Genomic DNA, 22,469 nt, shown 5'->3' on the forward strand with positions numbered 1-22,469 from the left:
CCTCCCTCCCGGCCCCACCTGCTCATCTCTTTCCCTGCCCCGTCCTGAAAGCAAAAATTCGGGGCTCTCTCAACTTTCACTTTTCAAATGAAATAATAACTGATGAGGACTGAGGCTACTTGTGGGTTTTGAGGTGAATGCAGTTAGAGGGCAAAACCATTGCAGCCACTGTGGGCTTTATCTCCATTGGCGGAGACTAATGCCAGCTTAAAAAACTTAGCTCCTCCCCCTAGAGGATCTGGGAGCTTCCCTCTCCTGAGGGGCCCTACTTAAGACTAGGGACTATTTTCATTGCACTAAAGATGTTTTCTAATCAAGAGGACTTGTTCCTTTCATGTTTGTGTTAACTTGGAGTTCACAGAGAGACTCCCTACAACTGCCCTTTGGAGGGGGCACTTACTGGCAAGCTGCCTACCAAGGTCAGGGCGACTGGTACTACACACCCAAGAGACAGCAAAACCAGGGACTGATGGGTGTGTGTGTTGGGGGGGGGGGCACTGCTTTTGTATGGCTGTGAGACTTCAGGCCCCTCAGAACTTCGAGCTGGAACATCAAGTGACTTAAAAACCATCATTAAGTAAAAATAAATATAGTCAAGGGCTGTGCCCAGCTTGGGCTACATAGTGGGACCTTGTCTCAACAAACAAACATTTACTAGTCCTTAGGGGCTAGGGAGATGATTCAGTCATAAAGTGCTGGCTGTGAAGGCATGAGGACCCCATTTAGATCCCCATTGCCAACTCAAACGCCAGGGACAGTGGTGCCTGACTCTGACAATCCCAGCACTGGGGAGGAAGAGATAGGCAGACCTTAGGATTTCACTTGCCAAACAGCCACGCCCATTTGGCCAGTTTGAAGTTAAAGTGGTTGTGAGCTGCCCCATGTGGTGTTAAGACACTGAACCCGGGAGGCCTCTGCAGGAGCAAAATGTGCTCTTAACTACTCAGCTCCCTCAAAATCCAGGCTTTTAAAATATAAAATCTCTCAGAGAATAATGCGTGGGTGTGTGAACATGTGTACGTGGAGGCGAAGGGTCCACTTCAGGCACCATCCACCTTGTTTTTGAGAGTCTCTTGCTGGCCTGGGACCCTCTGCCTATGGCAGGAGCTCTAGGATCCGCCTGTGCTCCCCCAGTGTTGAGATTACAAGAAGACTCAGCGTTAAGTCATGGGGACTGGAATCAAACTCACATTCTCATGCTTGCACCCACTGAGGCACCTTTCTAGCCCAAATAACTCAATTTTTAAATGCTGGCATCTAGTTCAATTAACCACCATGGATAAAACAACATACTTCTAGGCACTGTTTTGCAGTACCTGGGAGAGATAAGGCCTACAATTTGCAGAATTGCAGATAGAACTATTTTGGAGTTTTAAGATCTCCTTCCCTTCCCCAACCAAACCCCAATTTCCTTACCATAGCAAAATCCAGTAAGGCTGAAAAGCAACCTCTACAGCACAAATTGAATCAAAGATTCTAAGATGTAGTGCTGTCTACTCTGGGTCTCATATTCCTCCTGTTTCAGCCTCTTGAGTGGATTACAAATGGATGCCACCACGAAATGTATCATGTTTCAATAGCATTAAAGACAATGGGCCAAATTATAGTCATATGCATTTGTTCTTAAATATTAGTGTGTGTTGCTGAGGCAGGGCCTCTCTATGGACTCCAGGCTAATCCTATTCGTCTCCCATCTTGCTGCAGGGGTGCTGGGATAGCAGGTGTTTACTCAAGTGGTCAGTGCTGTGGTCTGAATTATAGTCTCTCCAGAATCATGCTGAAAAATATCCCTAATGCATCGCAATAAGAGGTGGGCGAGTCACACAAGTGGAAGGATTATTACCTCTATACAAGGGCTAGGGGAACTAAGCTAGCTGCTTTTTGTTATTCTGTCCCTTCTGTCACTGCAAATACTGCGAACACTCAGATGGCACCAATATCATCTAGGAGAAACAGTCTCTCTCACTACACACCAAATCTGTCAGTGCCTTCAGGTTCCTAGTTCCCATGATCTGTCTGTCTGCCTGCCTGCCTGCCTGCCTCTATCTATATCCATCTATTATTTATAAATTATCCATCCATCTTTAAATTTTTTTTTCTTTTTGGTTTTTCTTTTATTATTTACATTAGTGTTCTGCCTCCATGTATGTCTGTGTGGGGTGTCAGATCCTCTGACTAGAATTATAGAGAGTTCTGAACTGCTATATGGGTGCTGGGATTTGAACCCGAGTCCTTTAGAAGAGCAGTGAGTGCTTTTAACCACTGAGCCATCTCTCCAAGGCTTCCATCTATCTATTTTAGTGTTTATAAATTATCTATCTTACTGCCTATAAGTGATCCACTGTACTAAATTGCCAGCCTACTTTGTGGTATTTTGTCACAGAAAGAACGAACTGAGGCAGTCAGCTTTATTCTTTTTAGACATTGCTACATGCCAAGGCCAAACGTTCAAAGACTTAGAGCAGGTCTTTTGGCTGAACACAGAAGGCTCTTCAAAAACAAGGATGGCTCATATGAAGTGCTTGCTGCTAGAGCAGAAAGGACACAGGCTTTTCTAGGCCACTCTCAGTACTGTTAAAACAGGAGTTAGCCTGGGCTATACAGAGAGGTGGGAGGGTAAGATGGACCAATTGAGACACCAGACACTTTTAACCCAGCCCCAGCTAAGTCCTCACATGACACACTCAAGGCTCCATCAACACTGGGAATGCACTCTCAGGCAAACCTTCATTTCTATCACCATTCTCTTTATTCAGGCAGATGAATTACAGACTTCAACCTTTCAAATGCAACATCTGGGGTATTCACAGCATCTTGCCAGGCATCATGACAAAGGGACAGACAACGTGAGCCCAGACATACCTGCTATGTGAAGCAGAAAGTAAAAAACAAATAAAAGCGTAACCACATCTCAACTTTGTCCTTTTTAAATAACAGATTTTTTTTTTTTTCACTTTCTGTTTTGTTTTACCATCATTCCTCTTTTCACACTATGAATTGTCTCCACTCCTTGTTAAACATTCATTTCAGTTTTCAGGGCCTTCAACCTTCTTCTGGAACTAATGTGCTGTTCTGGAAGAAAATGAAGACAGACACATAATCAATGACGGTTTCAACTGATGGTTATGGTTCCTAAGTGGGACAACAGGGAGACTAAATTGTTCTCCCACTGGAAGATGTTATTTACAAGGGGACAGCCCTAAATCTATTGGTTCCATTTATATCTGTCCCTCTCATTTCAAAAGTCAACCAAAGCCCATGACGACTTGAAAATCACGAAGTAACCCTGATAAACTAAGGAAGGAGCATGTGAAACATGGGGATGAGGTAATTCCAGGCACACCCCTCACAGTACAGGCCAAAAAGAGAGAGAAGACTTCAGCAAGAAAAACAGAGACAAGTTTAATGCTGCCAGCTGGCTGCATTCTTGCCAGCACAGACTCAGCTCCTCAGCTAACACAGAAAAAGTATGGAAATGGCACTTGGCTCACAAAACCATTGCTTTTGTTTGGTTGGTTTTCTTTTTCTTTTTGTGTGTAGGTTACTTGGTTCGTTTTGTTTTTGAGAGAGGGTCTTGTGATATAGCTCAGGTTAGCCCAAAACTTATAATTCTCCTGCCTCAGCCTCTTGAGTGCTGGGACAGTGTACTTTTCAGATAAGAATGTCTCTGCCACTTTCTTCCCACCTGACTCTAAGAAGAGCTGTGGAAGCTTGAGAAGAAAAACTTATAATCCAAATGGAAGGCAACCAGGAGGGGACAGCAGCAAGCAAATGGCAAGCAGAAGTGTCCTCAGTGGGCAGTGGAGTCATGGTGAGCACTGGAAAGATTTTATCACTTTCACAGAATGGCAGGCTTCAAACTAACCCATAAGGCAGTCCCCAGGAGGGTATGCAGGCATGGTGCTGAGTCCTAAGGACTAGAGTGTGTGCCACTAATTCTTTACCAATGCTCACAAATTCCTGACATTAGGAAGTGTGCTTGGCAGTGACCGTGTTGGAAGGACAACAAGGGTATGAAATGAAGCAGCAGAACTCGAAGCCCTCAACCTTGGCCACGAACTGAGGGCCTTTGCCATACCCACTCAAACCAACGTGTCTTCAGTCAGCAGCCCTGAGCCACAAGGGTGTAAGCCTGCACACTGGGTTCTAGGCCCGACAGGCCCCAAAAGCTCCAACAATCAGATTTGGGCAGCAGGAGGGATTAGAGTAAAGAATGAAAGAACTTGACATGTCACAGAAAGAACTGGTTGAAGGTAAACCTCAGACAGAGCAACTAAATTTAGGGCCAAGACACAAGGGTGAGCGAGGGAGAGCCTACGACAAGGCACAGAGGAGCCTTGTGGACCGCAACCAGTCTACTTACTGAGGCGGTAGTTGCATAACCACATGCTTATTTTTGTTTGTTTATTCATTATTCATTTAGACAAAGGGTCTCCTAGAGCCCAGAATGATACTGAACTCCTGCCTCTGCCTTCCAAATGTTGGGATTACAGGCGTAAGCTACCATGTCCTGCAGTACACCTCACTTAAACCTGGGGGGGGGGGAACCTACCCCCCAAAAATGCCATTTTTTTTCTCTGTGTTAAGGACAAGATGACCCAGCTTATGCTAACACTGTACTGAGAAAGCTCTAAATCCTATGTTTTTGTTGACTTTTCCTATTTTTAGAGGATTAAAAATTAGGTATGCTAGGATTTGCTTCTTTTTTCTTTTCTTTTCTGACAGGGAAAGCCATTTCCAAAGCAAGGGATAAAAGGAGACATGATGTGAAAATTAAAATGTCTTCCTCCTACTTGTGGTCTAAGGCAGGGGTCAGCAACTAGGTCATATAGGACCAATCCAACCCACCTCCAGGTTGGGGAGATGGAGTTATGGGAAAACAGTTTTCTTGGTTGGTGGTACTGCTGGAGTGAAGGAGATGAAGAGTGACATACTAGACAAAGCCTAACCCAGCACGGACTCTCCACAGAACCTCTCATGGACCCCTCATCTATAGGAACAGATCCATGAAGCAGCACCCTGCCCTTGCTCTGCTCCTCACTGACTTCGCCTCCCCAGCAAGAGCCCACGGAGGGAGGACAGCTGTGTGTCATGCCTTGAGCTCCAAGTACAATTCTGCAGCCGGCTTCAATCTGTGGTCATCAGTCATTCACAACTGAATCAAACCAAATCACATGGTTTGGCCAAGTGTTACAGAAAGGCCTAGAAGTAGTGACAAGGTGTGCCAGGAGTTGCCATGGGATCACTGCTTAGTGAACCAAGTAGTCTGGATAGATGAGGACCCTGTGAAGGAGTCCAAGTTGGACTTGTCTTATCCTCAACTCCTGTTCCCACACAGAGGGGCTACTGTATTTACACCAGTATCCCTGGGAAAGCTGCCCTGGTCCAGCCACAATGTTATCCAGCAAGTTATAAACGGACTCAGAATTGACCCTGGTATAGGGAGTGGTGGGGAGGAACAAGCGGGTGAAAAACGGGACAGTAACTGGCATGCATGATGTGGGTAAGACAGAAAAGGGAGCCTGCATCTGGGACGAATCACCCTTCATCTTTACCGTAGTGTCCTATATTTTGCCAATCTACTGCTCTGCTCTGCTGCGATCCTGCCAAAGGAAAGAGGTTTGAGAATCAAGAAAGGATGGTGAGAGAGAGAGAGAGAGACAGAGACAGAGAGAGAGAGAGACAAGCTGAGGATACATATAGTAAACCAGACCAGAGTTCCTGTCAAGGCTAGTCCTTTTCCCAGACAGCACAGGACTTGTGAGGGGATGGAGTGGGGGTACACTGGGCCTCTTATGAAAGCCATGGCTCTTTCTAGAAAGTGTGTGTCAGTTGGGGTTCTGATGTGCAATTTCTGCTACATGGACTCTATAGAGAATTTTTTTCCCCCACTGCTCTTCCCTTGACTTTGTTGGTCTTATGGAAAACTTCCAGAGAAGAAAGAAGTTAGCAGTCAGAGCATAGCCTTCCAGCCCCTTGAGAGCCCAGACTGGTTGCTGCAAGGAAAAACAACCAAGTCCTGGCCTCTTCTAGAAGCAATGCACAGTGGCAGGAGAGCAAAGAAGCTACTCTCGGGGCACCAAGGGCAGCTCTGGCAGAACCCAGACTGGCACAGGGAAGTCAGGGATGTTTGTACAGGAGCTCATGGTGAGGCACTCCAAAGCTTACAATGAGACCCCCATCCCACCCAATCATTAGTGATCTCCTTGATAACGCCCCTCTTGGATCAAACAGATGTAACTAGCAGTGTTTAAGGGTATGCTACTGAGTTCCACTCTGGCAGCATTAAGTCCCAGAGCAGGGAAAGCAGGGTGCTTCTGAAAATTATTTCTTTCAAAGGTGAAAGCAATTCTGACCTTTTCTTATTGGCCTTTGCGTGGCTGAAGTCAGTCAGGTTCTAATAAAGTGAAATCAATGAGAAACACCTGCGTGACATTTACATTTGCCTCCAATTCTGTTCTGAAAGTCAAGCTGCCAGCATGTCAAGGTCTGCGCATTTGTCTGCCTCTCATGCTGTCTGCTTGCTAGGTAGTAGTGTGGGCTTCTGAGTGGATGCTCCCTGATGGGAGCTGTTGCTAAGCCTACACAACTGCTGAGGGGCAGAACACAGACCTACAGATGAGAGGAAGATCTCTGGCACCAACCTGAGTCCCAGAGCTGCCATTCTCAGTGCACAGGAGGAGGGTAGGACAAGAAGAATTTTTTACACCGCACATCTAATGTATTTTGTCTATACAATGCAGTTACTTGCTCCTTGTTCTAATGTGCAGGACACAAATTACTGTGACTTCCAAACATCTTCAACTGGTCACTTTCTTCTTTACACATCCTGTCTATCGCTTCCCTAACAGGTTGGATGAAGGTGTCAGACTTGCCCCAAAGGATGCGGATCATTCTGCTACCTATCTTTGTGGCCTGAAAGCTAGACTGGAAGTGCCCACACAAACACTGTCTTATCCCACCCTGGAGCTTGGTGCATCCCCAGCCTTACCTCTTAACTGCCTGCTGGGCCAGCATTCGATTGCCAGCCAGAAATGTCACAGTGCCCAGGACAGCCAGGTACTTCAGGGTCTGGAACATGTTGAGCTGAGTCCAGTAGACGTACATGAGCCCCAGCATTGCTATAAGAAGTGTCATGACATCCAATTAAATGAAGCAGGGACAGTGGGAAGGGATTGAGGACCAGGGCCTGCTGTGTCATAAGGGTAGGACTTTCTAAGCAGCTTTAATGTTTAGCCTTTTTATTTCAACACCAGACAACTCAATACACCTGCCTTTGAGCCTTGTTTACCATGAAATCTAAAGATAAAAATCTGACTTCAGCCACTTCTACCTCTTGACTACAGGCGTAACCACTCTCTACTTCCTTCATGCAGGGTTTTGTCTTTACTTTCTAATATTTGGTATAATTTTATGTTTCAAATTATTATTTTTCTAAAGATCTATTTTTTTTATTATGTATACAATGCTCTGCCTACATGCCAGAAGAGGGCATTAGATCTCATTATTGGTGGTTATGAGTCACCATGTGGTTGCTGGGAATTGAACTCAGGACCTCTGGAAGAGCAGCCAGCGGGCTTAACCACTGAGCCATCTCTCCAGTTCCCTGTTTCAAATTCTTTTTTTTTTTAATTTTTAATTTTATTTTTATTAATTACTGTTTATTCACTTTGTATCCCAGCTGTTTCAAATTCTTCATAAAAATATTCAGGATATAAACCAATTTGTCACTTCCTTTTAATGAGAAGCATATTAAGAATGATTTGCCACTGTGGCTAGGAAGTGAAAAAAAAAGGTCTGGGACGGCTCAGTGGAAAGGGCTCAGTAAGACTCCAGCACGGAGCCCTGGGTTTTCTACAGGCTCTGCCTTTACAAACTTGTAATTTTTCTAAGCGAGCCCAAATTCTCTTACTATCAAATGGATCACAAAATTTTCTTACTATCAAATGGATCAGAGTTCCTGCCCCAGTCAACAAGGCTGAATAATGAGACGCAGACGAGGAAATATACACAAAAGTACACTAGCAAGTAAAGTCAAGGCTCTAAACAGATTTCTATTCAGGTCTTGCTCCCAGCCTGACCCAGGAGAGCTGTCATTCAAGTCCAGTAACTAAGCAGGCGAGAAAGGTCACCCTGCCAGTTCCGCCCAGGATGACAGATGAACTACACAGCAGTACTTAAGCACTTTTGAGGTCATGGACCACTGTGAGAATCTGAGCAAAGTTACAGACTTTCTTTCCTCAGAAAAACACAGATGCCCATTTGCCTGGAAGGAGATTTGCCTATGGACCCCTGGAGAAGCCATACGCTATGGATGAAGAGATGATGACTTCTTAAAGAGGCAAAGGAATTAAAGACATCAACTTTCCCATGAGATGCAAAGGTTTGGAAATGCTTAAATGGTTTGGGAATTTACTGTCCTGTTATGCTTAGGCTGTTTAGGTTCTATATTCTCCAAAGAACAATGGAGGAGAGTGTGTCCGATTCGGGAAGGGAGTGTTTTCTATTACTGTCCAGATAGAGCCGCCAGCAAATGTGAAGATCGATGTGTGGGAAAAGATAACCTTTAGAAACGGCATTAAACGCTCTCCATCCAGGAAGACGGCTCAGCGTAAAGACATGCTAAGCGAGGAGTCTCTGAAAATGAACAGGGCTATTAAATGAGGTAAATGGCTTGCCACAGCCTCCCAGTACAATGAGGCCCAATAGAATGACAGCTGTTCTAGGCTGATGGGCCAAACAGGTTTATCATATTAACTGTCCTAAAAGGCCAGGAGGAAGAGGGAAATGTTATGCTATTAAGCCATTATAGTTAATAGGTTGTGGGCCTACTTAACAGGGTTTTTGTGTGGGCAGGCAAAATGTCAGAGGAGGTTAAATGGAATTAGCAGCCTGGGGCACTTACCAGCATGTCCCAGGTGAAAGATAATTGTGCTAGGAGCGAAAGTGAAGTTGGAGATATTGGCACCAATCCGGATCCACTGAATGATGGAGAAATGAATGAAGATTAGAAAGAGTGACAACACATACTATGCCAGCACTGATCTAAGGCCGAGCCCCAGAGCTTCTAAGTTCACATCTAGAAAGACAGGATTTCCTCAGGTGATAAGCACCCTGTCCTAAATCCTCAGGAAGAACTGTCCTCTCCCCTCTGAAAGGCATCGCAACAGCTGCTCTCAACTCTGCTTGGGTAACTCAAAGTTTCCAAGACAACAAACTCCTCTGCTTTAAAACAGGAAAGACCCTGAGCCAAAAGGTCAGAAGTTGCACTGATGAGGAAGTGACTGATATTTCCACTCTAGGAGTCAGTACCATAAGCTACTGGCAGTGAGAACATGCTCTCATGATGGACTCTGTGCCTTGTGAAAATCCATCACAATACAACAACACCCACACTCTAGGTCTGTCTGAGAACTTGTGGCATGCCTTCTAGATTTAATCACTCTTCCTTGTTGAAAATCAACCAGTTAATTTAAAACACAGGTAACCTACCAAAAATAAGACCTAAAGTTTCATTTGGCCAAATTCCCTGAACTTTTAGGTTATGTACTTATGTGTATGATTTTCAGAAAAACAAAGAAAAAAAATTGGTTAAAATACATATATTGAGTCGGGCATAGTAGTGCATGTATTTAATCCCAGAACTGTGGAGGCAGAGGCAGGCGATCTCACTGAGTTCAAGGTCAGCCTACATAGCCAGTTTCAAGACAATTTTTCCTTTTTTTGGGGTGGGGTGGGGTGGGGTGGCGGGTGGGTTTCGAGACAGGGTTTCCCTGGCTGTCTTGGAACTCATTCTGTAGACCATAGTTGGCCCAGGACAGTCTATTTTTTTTTCCCCTGTTTTTAAAGTGAACATAAAGCAGGCCTAGTGGCACACACCTTTAATCCCAGCAGAGGTAGGCAGATCTCTGAATCTGAAGCCAGCCTAGTCTACAAAGTGAGTTCCAGGACAGCCATGGCTGCATAGAGAAACATTTGTCTTGAAAAACAAAAACAAAAAAACAAAAAAAACCCTGTACATGTATGTAGATGCACACCTAAACATAAGTGATCACCACTCTTTTGTTTGTTTTTTAGTTTTTTGAGACAGGGCTTCTCTGTGTAGCCTTGGCTGTCCTAGACTTGCTCTGTAGACCAGGCTGGCCTTGAATTCACAGAGATCCACCTACTTCTGCCTCCCAAGTGCTGGGACTAAGGGCATGGACCACCACTGACATGCCCTAACCATCACTATTAAAGTTAGGAACTTCCTTCCTTTGCAAACTCCATGTCTCTTCCTCACAGCTTTAAACACTTTTCCACAAAGAGAATTATACTAACTTTAGCTACCTCCTTGCCCGCCTCTTTAACACCTGTTGGCATCAGTGTGCAGATCCATCATTGTGCTGAGAACTGGCACACCAGTCCATTGTGTGGGCAGACTAATTAACACCATTTCTAAGTGGACTTTCAGTTCACTCCAGTTCCATGCTCCCAGGAGATCTGGAATGCACAGCTTGTTCTCTATTCTTAAAGTTATCAACACTGACCTAGGTTTCTTTCCATACTTGATCTCCTCTGAGCACTCCCCCAGAGAATCTCAGACTGTACACTTTTGTCATCATCAGTAGCTGGTAGGGTTTTCTCATGCTCCCTTCTTAATGGACGAGTTTATCTGGCTGCTTTCCCACAGTGGGGAATTCTGGTTATTCTAAAACTTTCTGACTATTAGTTCAAGTCACAGCTGCTGGACCCCTCCGGAGCTGTGCTTAGGCCAGAGCACAAAGACTCTTTTAGAATGGCTACATCTGTCCTGTCTAGAGCCAGACACACTGCCAAGGCTAATTATGATGACTCACCAGTGCAAAGAGCAGGAGCAAGGGAGAGAGGATGAGGGCCGTGAATGTATTGGACACCACCGTGGGGGGCCTCTTCTCAGGCTCTCGGAACAGGTGCTGACAAGAGAAGATACACCAGGAAGTTTCAGAATGTGCCCTTCTCAGCAGGGGATGCCTGTGTATGAGGGACCAAATGCCAACAATTGTGCAGAAGAAATGTTTCTTATAGGCTAAGCCTTCGGTTGGCTTCATGGGTCTTCTCAAAGATGGCTTCTGATCTCAGAGGTCTCTCTTCTCAGGATACTGTTCGGGTTCCAGCTAGTACACAGCCAACCTTGTTCCTCAAAGATTCATTCCATTTAGACGCTGGAGAATGCAGACCACCAAGAGCCACTTGGCTGTGTCAGAAAGAAGGCTCCAGCCTAGGGATGGATGGATGCTATACCCAATGACTATGGACTTCAAAACTGCTCCTGGTTCCTAGGCCATGTTACTGCCCTGCTTTCCTTGGCCAACTAACAGTAACTCCAACCCCTTTAAAATCTAACAGGGACTCATTACAGATGTCCCACCCTGAACTCAATTTTTATTCCCCAGCCCTGGCTCTAGAGATGGTCTGAAAAGACCTCCCTCCTCAGCTCTACTTGCATCTAGAGTCAAATCAGAAAGCTGGATAGCAAAACCTATGAGACCTGTTTCCTCCTTTCCTGAGCAGTCAGACAATGAATTGTGAGCGGCTCACCTCAACAGCATGAGCTAGTAGAAGTAGCAATGCACCAGGAGTCACAGAATCTACTTAGGCCAGAAAGGATGCTGGGCTGTGAGACTAAAGGCATGCTACTCTTTGCCTCAGTTTTTACCTAAAGAAACAGGAGTAGGGAGAGCCATGCTCACTCACTTTAGTAGGTTTGCAAAAGATCCCCTGAGGAACAAATGTGCTATAATAGTTGTGTATACTTTTGTAACATGTAACACTTTCCAAATCTCTGTCAGTGTAAAACTATGACCTCTTTTCTACTTGCCAATGAACACCCAACGCAGCTCCATGAGAACGCAGCTCCAAATGAGCTGCAGCCCCAGCGTTTTCACCTTGGCTCCTCCTTGCTGACATTGCTTGCAGTCATTACAGTGCTGTCTGTAATGACTGCTGCCACCTGGTCATCCCGGTAGACCACCAGGCCCCTTCCTTGTCACAGATATTCCTGCTATGTACCTGTATGCTACATTCCTAAACAACACCATGGAACCATGACAAGGATTTAGAAAGAATCAGTCTACCCCCACCCCCCTCTTTTTTTTTTTTTTTTTTTACTGATTGGAACTCCTAATCCTCTTGCCTCGGCCTTGCCAATATTGGGATTACAGGCATGGGCCACCACATTTGGCTATTGTTCATTATTTTAGCAGTGCAGGGAGAGTAAGGAGCCTGTGTTTTCACACTTCACAGCCACTCACAATTGGGGCTACTACTATGACTGAATGTTACAGTGCAGAGCAGTCCACTGAGGGACCCACCTCACTTTCCTTGACAACTGTGTGTTTATTCTATGAAGGGTTTCAAAGACCTTTCTTTTCTTACCCACTTTGGTCCTCACAACATCCAATGGGCTGGGCTTGGTCAGGCTTATTTTGTGTTAAAAGGAAGAGGAGTAGCCTGAGACAAGGATCTGTCAGGGGCAGTAAAACCCTGATCCCCAGGTGAGTCGATTTATACAGCAGAGAGGATGAGAGCTAAACCCACTTGTGCCTCAGACTGCCCATTGGTGGTGGAGATCTGATTTCATTAGCACTGTACTTTTGGCTGAAAGACGGGGCCACTAACTTGCCCTATCTAATTCCCAAAGTGCCAAGGTTCACGTCATAAAGCACCGCAGGCACACAGGCTGCAGGGTCAGAGCCACAGCCCAGGAGTTTGCTCTTCCTTCTCCCTGGGTCTGCTTCAAAACTTGTTGGATAACACCTTCTTCGTAACATACCTGAATTTCCTGTTTGGGGGTAAAAAGGTTCTGAGACAGGACAGTAGAGGGAGCTTCTTCTTCAGGGAACTTGATAACGACGTCGGCCTGAAGAAGAAAAGAGAAGTGCTTAGAGGCACAAGGTAAGGGTGAAAACCATGACTGAGAAGGCTCTCTGCAGTCCAGTCACTATTCATTCATTACTGACAATGAACATTTCAAGAACAAACCTTGCATTTGCCAAAAGTGCCCTTCAGAGCAAAGATTTCAATTTCCTACTAGCATAGTGGGAAAACCCCCTAGAGCTGCTTAATAAAAAAAACCCCAGCTGGTATGCTGGCTGCTACAGTTGTAATCAGAAACTGCCAGGTGTCCCTGGAAAGTGGGATTTAATCACATAAAAAACCAAACTGCATTCTTGGTACAAAAGTACCTTCAGGTCCAGAAGAGAAGGAATCTTGGAAATAGCAGAAAAAAAGGTGGGTGCCTCTCCGTGCTGCATGAAGACAACCCCTGTCTGATCTTGCTATCTGTTCCTCTACCACCTCCCAGGCCCATCACTTGTTGCTCCTCCGGCAGAGTCAAGGCTCAGTCTCCCATCTCCCTGAGAGCACTTTGAGCTTCTCGGGAGGCTGCTCCTTAACATGCCCTCCCAGATACTATTCCAAGAAGCCCTGTGGTTCCTCAAGTCCTTGCTCCAAAGCTGTCTTTCAATAGGTTTCTGTCATCAGAACTATCACAAAAGTGAGGCCTGTAAGGGAAGAACCATGTAACCTGTAATATAATCATTGCTGGACATTATTTATCAGCACTCTGTACACCCAAAATCACCATTCACTGGCCTCTTTTTCCCCAGGCTGCAACAGATCTCAAAGGCCAAGGCTGCATTTCTTCATCTATGTATTCCCCAATACCTTGACGTAATGGGAAACCTCTTTCCAATAGAATAATTATAGAAATTCATGAAATGTGTATACTTCATTCATTCATTTGATCAATACTTGCTAAGCATCCACTATGTGCTAAGCCAGAGTGTATGGCCCTCTGTATAGCAGAGCACAGGGCTTCACAGAAGGCTGTCAGTGTGAGGTGTAGCGCAACAGCCCTCACTGACACCTATCACTGACACCTATCAGGCACATACCACATTCCAGAGGATTGGGTTCTTCAAAGTGGCATCTCCGATGATTAGGTAGAGAGTGTAGGTGCCAGAGGCAGAATCAAACTCAATCTTTCTTTCAGAGGTGTCCAGTTCAAACTTATACACATTCTTGTTATCCGGCTCAGCAACAAATACCACTTCCTGGCCAGTCTTCTGATTATGAAGTCGAACAAATGTCTGGAGAGAACAAGAGTACCACCTGATCATCTCAGAGCTCCCCGTGGGCCCAACATTGAGTCAGCCAGGAACAGAGTGAAAGTGAGCTCTGGCTCAGGCACACCTGCTCCTCAGAAGGGAAGGAGCAGCCATCCGAGCCTAGCTCCTACTCCAAGGACAACTTTCTGCTCCAACAAGGAGAGAAACTGAACTTTGGCGTCCAGCCAGTGCTCAGCAACTTGGAGGCTGCACGCCAGGTTTGTGATCGTCTGTCCTCTGCTGCGGCTGCAGTTTCTTCCTCCTGCCAGCTTCTGGCCACTCTGCTACCCAATTAGCTTCTTCACCAGAGAGTGAAGAGAAGGAAATGGGTGGAACTGCAAGAGGCTCAGTTTCAATTTCCTAGTCTTTCTAGCTCAAGGTGTAGCAGTGGAGACCCTGCTGTCGATAACAAGGCAGAGTTCTAAGGGGACTAAGCCTCCTGGTGTCACAGAGAGCCTGGCTCTGAAGACAGTGACTTGGCTCTATCACTTAGCAGCTGAGTAGGCTACTTAATCTCCTTGTACCTTGACTTCTTCACCTGTAAGGTAGAAATATTAACTTCTTGGGGGGGCGTTTGTGAGAAGATTTGTAATAATGTGTGCAAAGCATGTAGTGTTGGGAAGTCAGAGCCACTCAACCATCACCCAAGTGTAGCTACCTAGCCTCAGCACAGTGGTTCTGGGTCTAAAAAGTTACGGCATAAGAAACTAAGGTCTTATGCCAACCTGTTAGAACGGCAACAGAATTTAATATCTACGTAAAGCTTTCCTTTCAAGGGCTTCAAGCCAAAGCATTCAATAAGACAAATGGTTGGGACCAATTTACAGGTTATAAGGCAAGAGCATTAAATGAGTTGCCAGCATAAATCTCATTTGTGAGTCCACACATCAAATTACTGAGGGAAGGGAGCCCACAACACAGGGCATCCTGACTACGTCAAGTAGTCTTGTCCGAGGGTGGGGAGAGGACACCTCTCTCCCACCTGTATTGTCATACTCATCTTCAAAATGTCACGCCTACACAAGAGGACACCGAGTCACAAATTACAGAGAGAACCTAAGAGAACCCAGTCAAAGCCTCATTTCCTTGTCTTAAACCCAGCCCTCCCAATGTTGGGTTCATTGTCTTTCTGGTTCTATGTGGTTGGCAAATGTCCTTCTGGAAGAGAACTAAATGCTGATAGGCTGAAGTGCTTAAAAGTCAGTTTGAGCATAGGCCCTGGCTAAGCTGCCTGGACTTTGGGGGTAAAGTGGGAGAGAAACAGAACATTCAGAAATGTTCTAGGAGGACAGGTATAGCATCAATAGCCACAAAAAACAGGGTCTGCAAGTAAACCCACTTCAGTGGTTCACTGGCTCATGCTAACATCAGTACAGAACAACAAATAAAGTCCACTGATTTTGACAAAGTTTTTCAGCACCCAAAATCTTAATCTAAAATTCCCTTTGTGCAACACGTAACCACATACATGAGAAAAGTCAAGAGTAGCCCTTGTGGATCGAGAAGGACTAGAGAGGTGGGAAGCTAGGGAAGGTGTCTAAGGACAAGGGGATTTCTGAGGAAATGGTTTAAAATCTTTTAAGCTCCTTTTAAAAATATTCTTTATTGTTGTGTTTAAGAGATAATGACACATGCATGGTAATGTATGGTACCATGTGTGTTTGGAAGACAACTCTGTGTAGTTATTTATCTTCTTCTGGCTATAGATGCGTTCCTAAGAGAAACGCAGGTTGCCAGTCTTAAGAACCTTTACCCCTGAGCCAGCTCGCTGGCCCTCATAAGCTCCTTTGAATCCTGAGTTTAAATTCTAAGCACTATGACTTTTTTTTTTTTTTTTTTTTACATTAAAAGCACATGGTTTTTTTAGGAAGGTCTTGGGTGATGCTAATGAACACTGTAGTGGGAGAAAAACCATTGTTGCAAGATGGATACAGCAGAGCTAACCAGAATATGAGAAAAAAATATTTAAAAGTGGGGGCTGGAAAGCTGGGTAAAGCACTGACCCCCAGAAGCCTCGTAAAAGCCAGATGGGCATGATGAGTACCTATAATCTACCAGGAACGCCCGGAGTGAGGCAGATAGGCAAAGCAGCTGGCATAGCAAGCCCTGGGCTCAGTGAGAGACTCTGCCTCAATATACAAGGCAGAGAGTAAAAGAAGACACTCAACACCAATCCTGCACACATACCTGCATACACATGTGAACATACATACACACATCTACACATATATACATAGGCAAAAGAGGGGAAATGAGCAAGATCTGAGATTACAAGTAAAATTCAAAGTAGTTGAACAATATGAAAAAATGTTACAAAAACAAAACAAAACATACCCTGGGGGTGGAGAGACTGCTCAATGGTTACACCCACATGAGGGCTTATGTTTGTCTGTAATCATTATTTCAGGAAATCTGATGCTCTCTTCTGGCCTTCACAGGCACCAGGCACACATAGTATATATACATACAAAACACTCATACAGGCAAAACATCAATATACATAAAATAAATAAATATTAAAACAAATCCTGTTTGAATAAACAAAAAAATTAAAAAAAAATTAAAACACACACATATTGTTTTCCGGTTTTATAATGCCAAATAGGAACAAATTTAAAATGGTATTTTTCAGAGTCCCACATTAGAAAATCTGCTTTGACAAGGACAAAAAAAAAAAAAAAAAAAAAAAGATTGGGTTCTCTGCCTAAGTTTTCCTTTTTTTCAAAATTGTTTCAAGCTGGCGGTGGTGGTAGCGGTGGTGCACACCTTTGATCTCAGCACTCAGGGAGACAGACGCAGGTGGATCACTGTAAGTTTAAGGCCAGCCTGGCACACGAAGCAAGTCCAGGACAGCTAAAGCTACACAGAAAAACCCTGTCTCAAAACAAAACAAAACCAAACCCAAAAACATTTCAAAGTATTACTTTTTGTTGTTGTTGTTTTTTTAAGACAGGCTTTCTCTGTGTAGTCCTGGCTGTCCTGCCACCCACAGTGCTGGGATTACAGGTGTGTGCCAGTGTGCCTGGCTTACCTTTTTTTTTTTTTTTTAAATATTTAAAAAGTCTCAAGCGTTAATCAGCCTTGGAAGATGTAGTCATCTTCTAAGCAATTTTTAAAACATTTTTATTTAACTTTATTTTATGCACATTAGTGTGAAGGTGTCAGATCCCTTGGAATTGGCTTTACAGACAGTTGTGAGCTGCCATGTGGGTGCTGGGTATTGGGAACTGGTCCTTTGGAAGAGCAGGCAATGCTCTTAACCACTAAGTCCTCTCTCTGGCTCTCTAAGCAATATTTTTTAAAAAAATTATTTACTTCATTTTATGTATATAAGTGCTTTACCTGCATGCATGAAATTAAACTGCCTGTGTGCCTGGCACTGTGGAGTAAAGCGGATGCTAGAGCTCCCAGAACTGGAGCCACAGACAGTGGCAAGAAGCCATGTGACGTAAGCCCTGGGAGCCGAACCCAGTCCTCCACAGGAGCAGTAAGTTCTCTTCCCTGATGGCCATCTCTCCAGCTCTCCCAGCCCTACTTTTTGGGGACTATAGGCAGTACGCACTCCATCACTAAGTTCAATCCCGGTCCTTCTCTACCTGTTAGTATCAGGAATCTACCAGGCTCATCTTGTATACACTTGATGACCTAGGGGAACCCTGAACTTATTCTCCTGCCTCAGATGCCCCAAGCTGCTATGCTGCACAGCTGAACCACTGTGCTGTTACTCTTTTTTTCTTTTCTAAATTAGTGCTTACTTCAGTTAATGGGTCATAATTACTGCAAAGGGAGCAGTGTGTCACATGAGAAAAGCTGATGGGTGCCAGGGTGCAGCTGGACTCTGAAAACAGGAATGTGACATTTGCATCTGTGTCGATGTGGACTGCTCTTGTGTACTTTTGATTTCTGACAGGTAGACAGCAAGGGCCTTCTCCTGACCTGGTGAGGGGTGAGCTCTGCACCGGTGTTCACATCTACCAACTGGAAAAACAGGGCGAAGTTCTGATGGCTGTCGGCGATGAATGTACCCTTGGCTTTGGCTGGGTAGGTCACCCTGAAAGAGATATTATATAGTCAGTCTTCTCAGAGCATCACCCTGTCTGAAAACAGGCATTACTGCCCAACCAGGCCTTGTCCCATTTTACCACATGGTGGACCAACTAATGTATAAAATATCTGTGGCCTACAGGATCAATAAAGCTGTACTGAAGAGATCTTTTCTTTTTTTCTTTCCTTTTTTTATTTGGTGCTGGAGCAAGGTGTCATGCATGCAAGGCAAGGTGGACCAGACAGCTTGACCAGACCTCTAAGTTACAATCTCAGCCAGAGGCCAGGACTGAGAAAAACATAGAGAAAATTTTAATAAGGGTCTGGGGAAATGCTCTGTGAGAATGTGTACTTCCAGGCCCTCATGTTAATGATTCGTTCTCTTAATCGGCCCAGCTCAGGTGCGGGGAGCCTGTGTGTATGCTGCAGGGCTGGTGGAGTGCAGAGAAATAATCATGGGTCGATGCTAGCAGCAGTGAGGCTGGCAGATGAGCAGGAGGATGGGAGGCAAAGCAATGAAGGGGTGTTGGGCTTTTTCTTTTTTATGCTTTGTTTCCTAGGCCGTGTCAATTTATTTTTCTCCCACAAAATTGGGTGTTAAAGTCATTTTCTCAAAAGGCAGACTTGATGAGGAAAGCTGTTTTTCCATAGCCATTTCCTGGGACTTAAAGAGAACAACAGCCAAGAGATCAACAAGCCAAACGACTACAGTGCTCACACCTGGCTTTGTTTTCCATTCTCGGTTTATACTGACTCGTGAAGACCAACACTACAGAAAATTAACTTTGCAAAACACAATTTCAGACATTATTTCGGTGCATTCTCAAATAGTGCTCTTATCTACACTATCGCTACGGCAACAACCAAGTCAGGGGCAGAAAGTCCCGCTCTACATATTTAAAAGGAGTGAGTTTGGCTTAAAGCATGACCTGCCTTCAAAATAGCTTGAGGATTCATCTGCCTCTGAAGCTACCCCATCAGAATAAAGCTGGGATCCGAACTACACCTAAGATACAGACAAACTCCTCCCAACACCTCCTCCAAATGGGTTGGTGTTGTGGCCAACCGATGTCAATGCCTAGTGCTCATCTCGGCACCACCTGTACTAAAGGCCTGTGGCAATGCAGAGAAGATTATCACAGCTCTTGTGCAAACATGACATGCAAACGTGCGAAGTGTCCATGTTTTTACGTTAAAAAATGTTAATGGTTCCCTAGGAGTCTGCATTAAAAAAAGGAAAGAAAGAGAGAAAGAAAGACAGAAAGAGAGAAAGAAACAGAAAAAGAGAGAGAAAGAGAGCGAGAAAGAAAGGAAGGGAAGGAGGGAGGGAGGGAGGGGGGAAGGAAGGAGGGAGGGAGGGAGGGAGGAAAGAAGGAAAAAAGAAGAAAGAAAAGAAAGAGACTGAAGCTGTGCCTCAGGCCAATGGGAGCTTCCATGTAAAAGAGGGAAACAGAGGTTTTACAGCAGCGGCTCTCAACCTGTGGCCAGCTAAAACCATCAGAAAGCACAGGTATTTATATTACAATTCATAACAGTAGTAGTTTTATGGCTAGGGGTCACAACATGAGGAATTATATTATACCCAAAACTGGTGAAAGTTTTCAATGAGGCTATACCAAAAGCTAATTCTGGACTCTGAAGATAAGACCATAGTAAAATACAAACTAACCCATTGTTTCCTCTGAACTAAATAATGTGAACAACACAACAAGACTGAGACCCCCAAGTAACAACTGGCTCAAGAAGTAAACACTGGTACAAACGATCCCCACCTCGCTACAAGCCTAGACCAACACCACTGCAGCTGCAGTCTCTTGAACTTTGGGATGAGACTGGTGTCACTGCCATCATGGAAACACCACCTGGCGGGCAGGTTTGTTCTTTCCCAGCTCTGAACCTTGGGAAGCCCCAATGCCCAGGTGGCACTCCACTTACCGGGTAGTTTTGGGTGCAATGCTCTGATCCTTATCCACAGTGGAAAGATCAACATTCGTGATGCCAACTTCAGTAGAGATCTTGACTCTAAGCTACAACAAAACAGAGGTCATTCATCAACTGGTAGTATGAGACAAGTACACCCAAAGCCTTGGACTGTGTGCCTGAGTGTGAGTGTGTGTGTGTGTGTGTGTGTGTGTGTGTGTGTGTGTCCATAATAAATGGAATCCAGGATCTCCTGCATTGGTAAGTAAGAACCACTACTGAGTCACGTCCATAAACCAAAATTTTCTTTTCTGATTCTTCTGCTTCTACTTCCTAAAAGCTTGGAGTAGAAAGGAGTGCCACCACATCCAGTTTTATGTGGATTGAACCTAGGACTTTGTGCATGTTGGCAAGTGTTCTACCAACTGAGCTACACTCAGTTGGTACTGCCTTAAAATGTTCTTCTCCTAAAAGTGAATAAAGGTAAGAATGTGAGGACAGTTTTCAAGACCTTAGTAAAATTGACCCATCTGGCCAGATGGCATTTCTCATCACTCCCATCCTGATCCCTAAAAGAAAAGACCTTAGCTCTTGTCCCCTTTTCACTTCTCTAGCTTTAGTATGTATTTAAAAAGGAGAAAAGGGGGAAAAAGAATTTTTAAAAAATATTTTAAAATATGTTCTTTAAAATTAACAGGGGGTTATTTCTTACATAGTAACTAATGTTTAAATAATTTAAGCCAGGAAGTACTAACAGCAAAGATTTACTTTGTATTTACTCTATGACCATGTAATGGCATCAGCTTCATAAAGCCATGTCAATCTGCATGGTAGGAATGGAATGTAGGGCTGTTTCAGATGAGGACATCAAAGGCCGAAGAGCTCAAACATATGCATACTCAGGCACTCAAAATCTACAGGTCAAAGTTCCTCACTGTTGGCCTCTGGCCTCCTGCTAATACTTCATATGTGCCAAGCAACCCTGCCCATGAAGATGTAAGATGCCACGGTGGCTCTTCATGCTGTTCATCAAGTGGTTCCCGCTCTCTACTGTATGTGTATCACCACAATATGGCCTTTGCCCTCTTGAAGTCACAGAGAGACACATGATTTGTTCTGACCAATGAAACATGAGCAGAAGTAAACTGCATTATTTCTTTGTGGAAGGCTTAAAAATCATGGACACGGACGATGTCCAAACACAGGCTTGCTCCTTTAGGCAGACTTCCTGAGTAAGGATGACATGAAGCAGAGTGCCCAGCTAACTCTCACTAAAGACACCTGTCATAGGCAAAACAAACAAACAAACAAACAAACACCCTGATTGTTTCAAGCCAGTGAGATCTGGAGTCTAAGTACAAACCAGACCATGCCAGCTCTTCCCTTATAAACATTTCCAAAAGAGAGAAGCTAGCTAATGCCAGGAAATAAAAAATTTCAAAGTTAGATTAAAATAAATGTAAATGTACAAGAGACAGAAACATTTAAAAATGTCTATTCATTGGAGATTTTCCAGTTAAAACTCTAAGTTTGAATGTGTAAGTTATGCAAACCCAAGGCACATTTATGTGCAAATGTATCGTGAGCCTTCCAAATATGATAGGTTTGATTGTAACACAGAGAATCCTTGGCAAATCCAGTCATTTCATCTAAGCGCCAGGATCAAGCAATAGAGAGTGCCCTTTGCAAATAATGGAAGGAGAGCCTCGGCATTTTCCAAGATGCGATATCAAGGTATGACAGATCAAATGAAGGCCAAAAAAGGAAAAATTAAAGTAGCCCTTTTTAGCAGTCTTCTCTCCTGCTTCAATAAAAGCCATTTTGTGACAGCAGCCTCAATTATCTGGCTGAATAGGTTTCTGTTTTGCTTAAGAAAAGTTCTGAGTATGAAAGATTTCTGATCAGAAGCTGTCAGCCATTCTCCCTTCTTATGGACACATAGCTACTTACTAGCAGAATTCTATCTGGCATTACTGTCTGGCAATGAGATAGGTGACTTTGAAGTTATGGCAGCAGCAGAAGGAGATGCAGGCCATCAACTGGAAGAAGAAGCCATGGAAAGAGCTAAAAGCTCCCAGCCCCCACCTCACCACTCACAGGGGAGGTTCAGAATCAGAGCAAGCTTTCCCATATGAAGTCAGGTCCATGGAGGTTCTTGGCACTTCTACCAGACAAGAAGAAATTGGAAAGCTCAGGCAAAGATGCTGCCCAAGAAATTTCAGCAACAAACATCTAAACTGTTCCCCACTTTCTCCCAAATGTGTGGAGCACCTAGGTGCAGGGAATACATACAGGTGATGATACACACTTCCTGTTCACACACGCCTCAACTAGGTTGCTGGTTCCAGGGATTCTATAGAGGAATACACAAAATGC

The 22,469-nt window shown here is 44.4% G+C and overlaps 1 protein-coding gene across 4 annotated transcripts in view; it reads right to left on the reverse strand.

The window, feature by feature from the left end:
- Nucleotides 1–2,726: 2,726 nt before the first annotated feature.
- Rpn2 (ribophorin II) overlaps nt 2,727–22,469 on the reverse strand; it is a 46,542-nt gene continuing 26,799 nt past the window's right edge. For 2 of the 4 annotated variants that reach the window (XM_055602244.1, XM_055602245.1), the window contains exons 10-18: nt 20,109–20,200; nt 18,066–18,180; nt 13,917–14,111; nt 12,794–12,880; nt 10,839–10,934; nt 8,906–8,981; nt 6,992–7,121; nt 5,556–5,603; nt 2,727–3,072 (exon numbers count right to left, since the gene is read on the reverse strand). In XM_055602244.1, the coding sequence (XP_055458219.1) occupies nt 3,060–3,072; nt 5,556–5,603; nt 6,992–7,121; nt 8,906–8,981; nt 10,839–10,934; nt 12,794–12,880; nt 13,917–14,111; nt 18,066–18,180; nt 20,109–20,200 (852 nt within the window). In that variant the 3' untranslated portion in view covers nt 2,727–3,059. The remainder of the gene's footprint in view (nt 3,073–5,555; nt 5,604–6,991; nt 7,122–8,905; nt 8,982–10,838; nt 10,935–12,793; nt 12,881–13,916; nt 14,112–18,065; nt 18,181–20,108; nt 20,201–22,469) is intronic. The other 2 variants (XM_055602246.1, XM_055602247.1) reach the window with 1 other exon arrangement.

This window comes from Psammomys obesus, unplaced genomic scaffold (assembly GCF_907164565.1).
Source record: "Psammomys obesus unplaced genomic scaffold, mPsaObe1.curated_primary_1811, whole genome shotgun sequence".
NCBI classification, from domain to species: domain Eukaryota; kingdom Metazoa; phylum Chordata; class Mammalia; order Rodentia; family Muridae; genus Psammomys; species Psammomys obesus.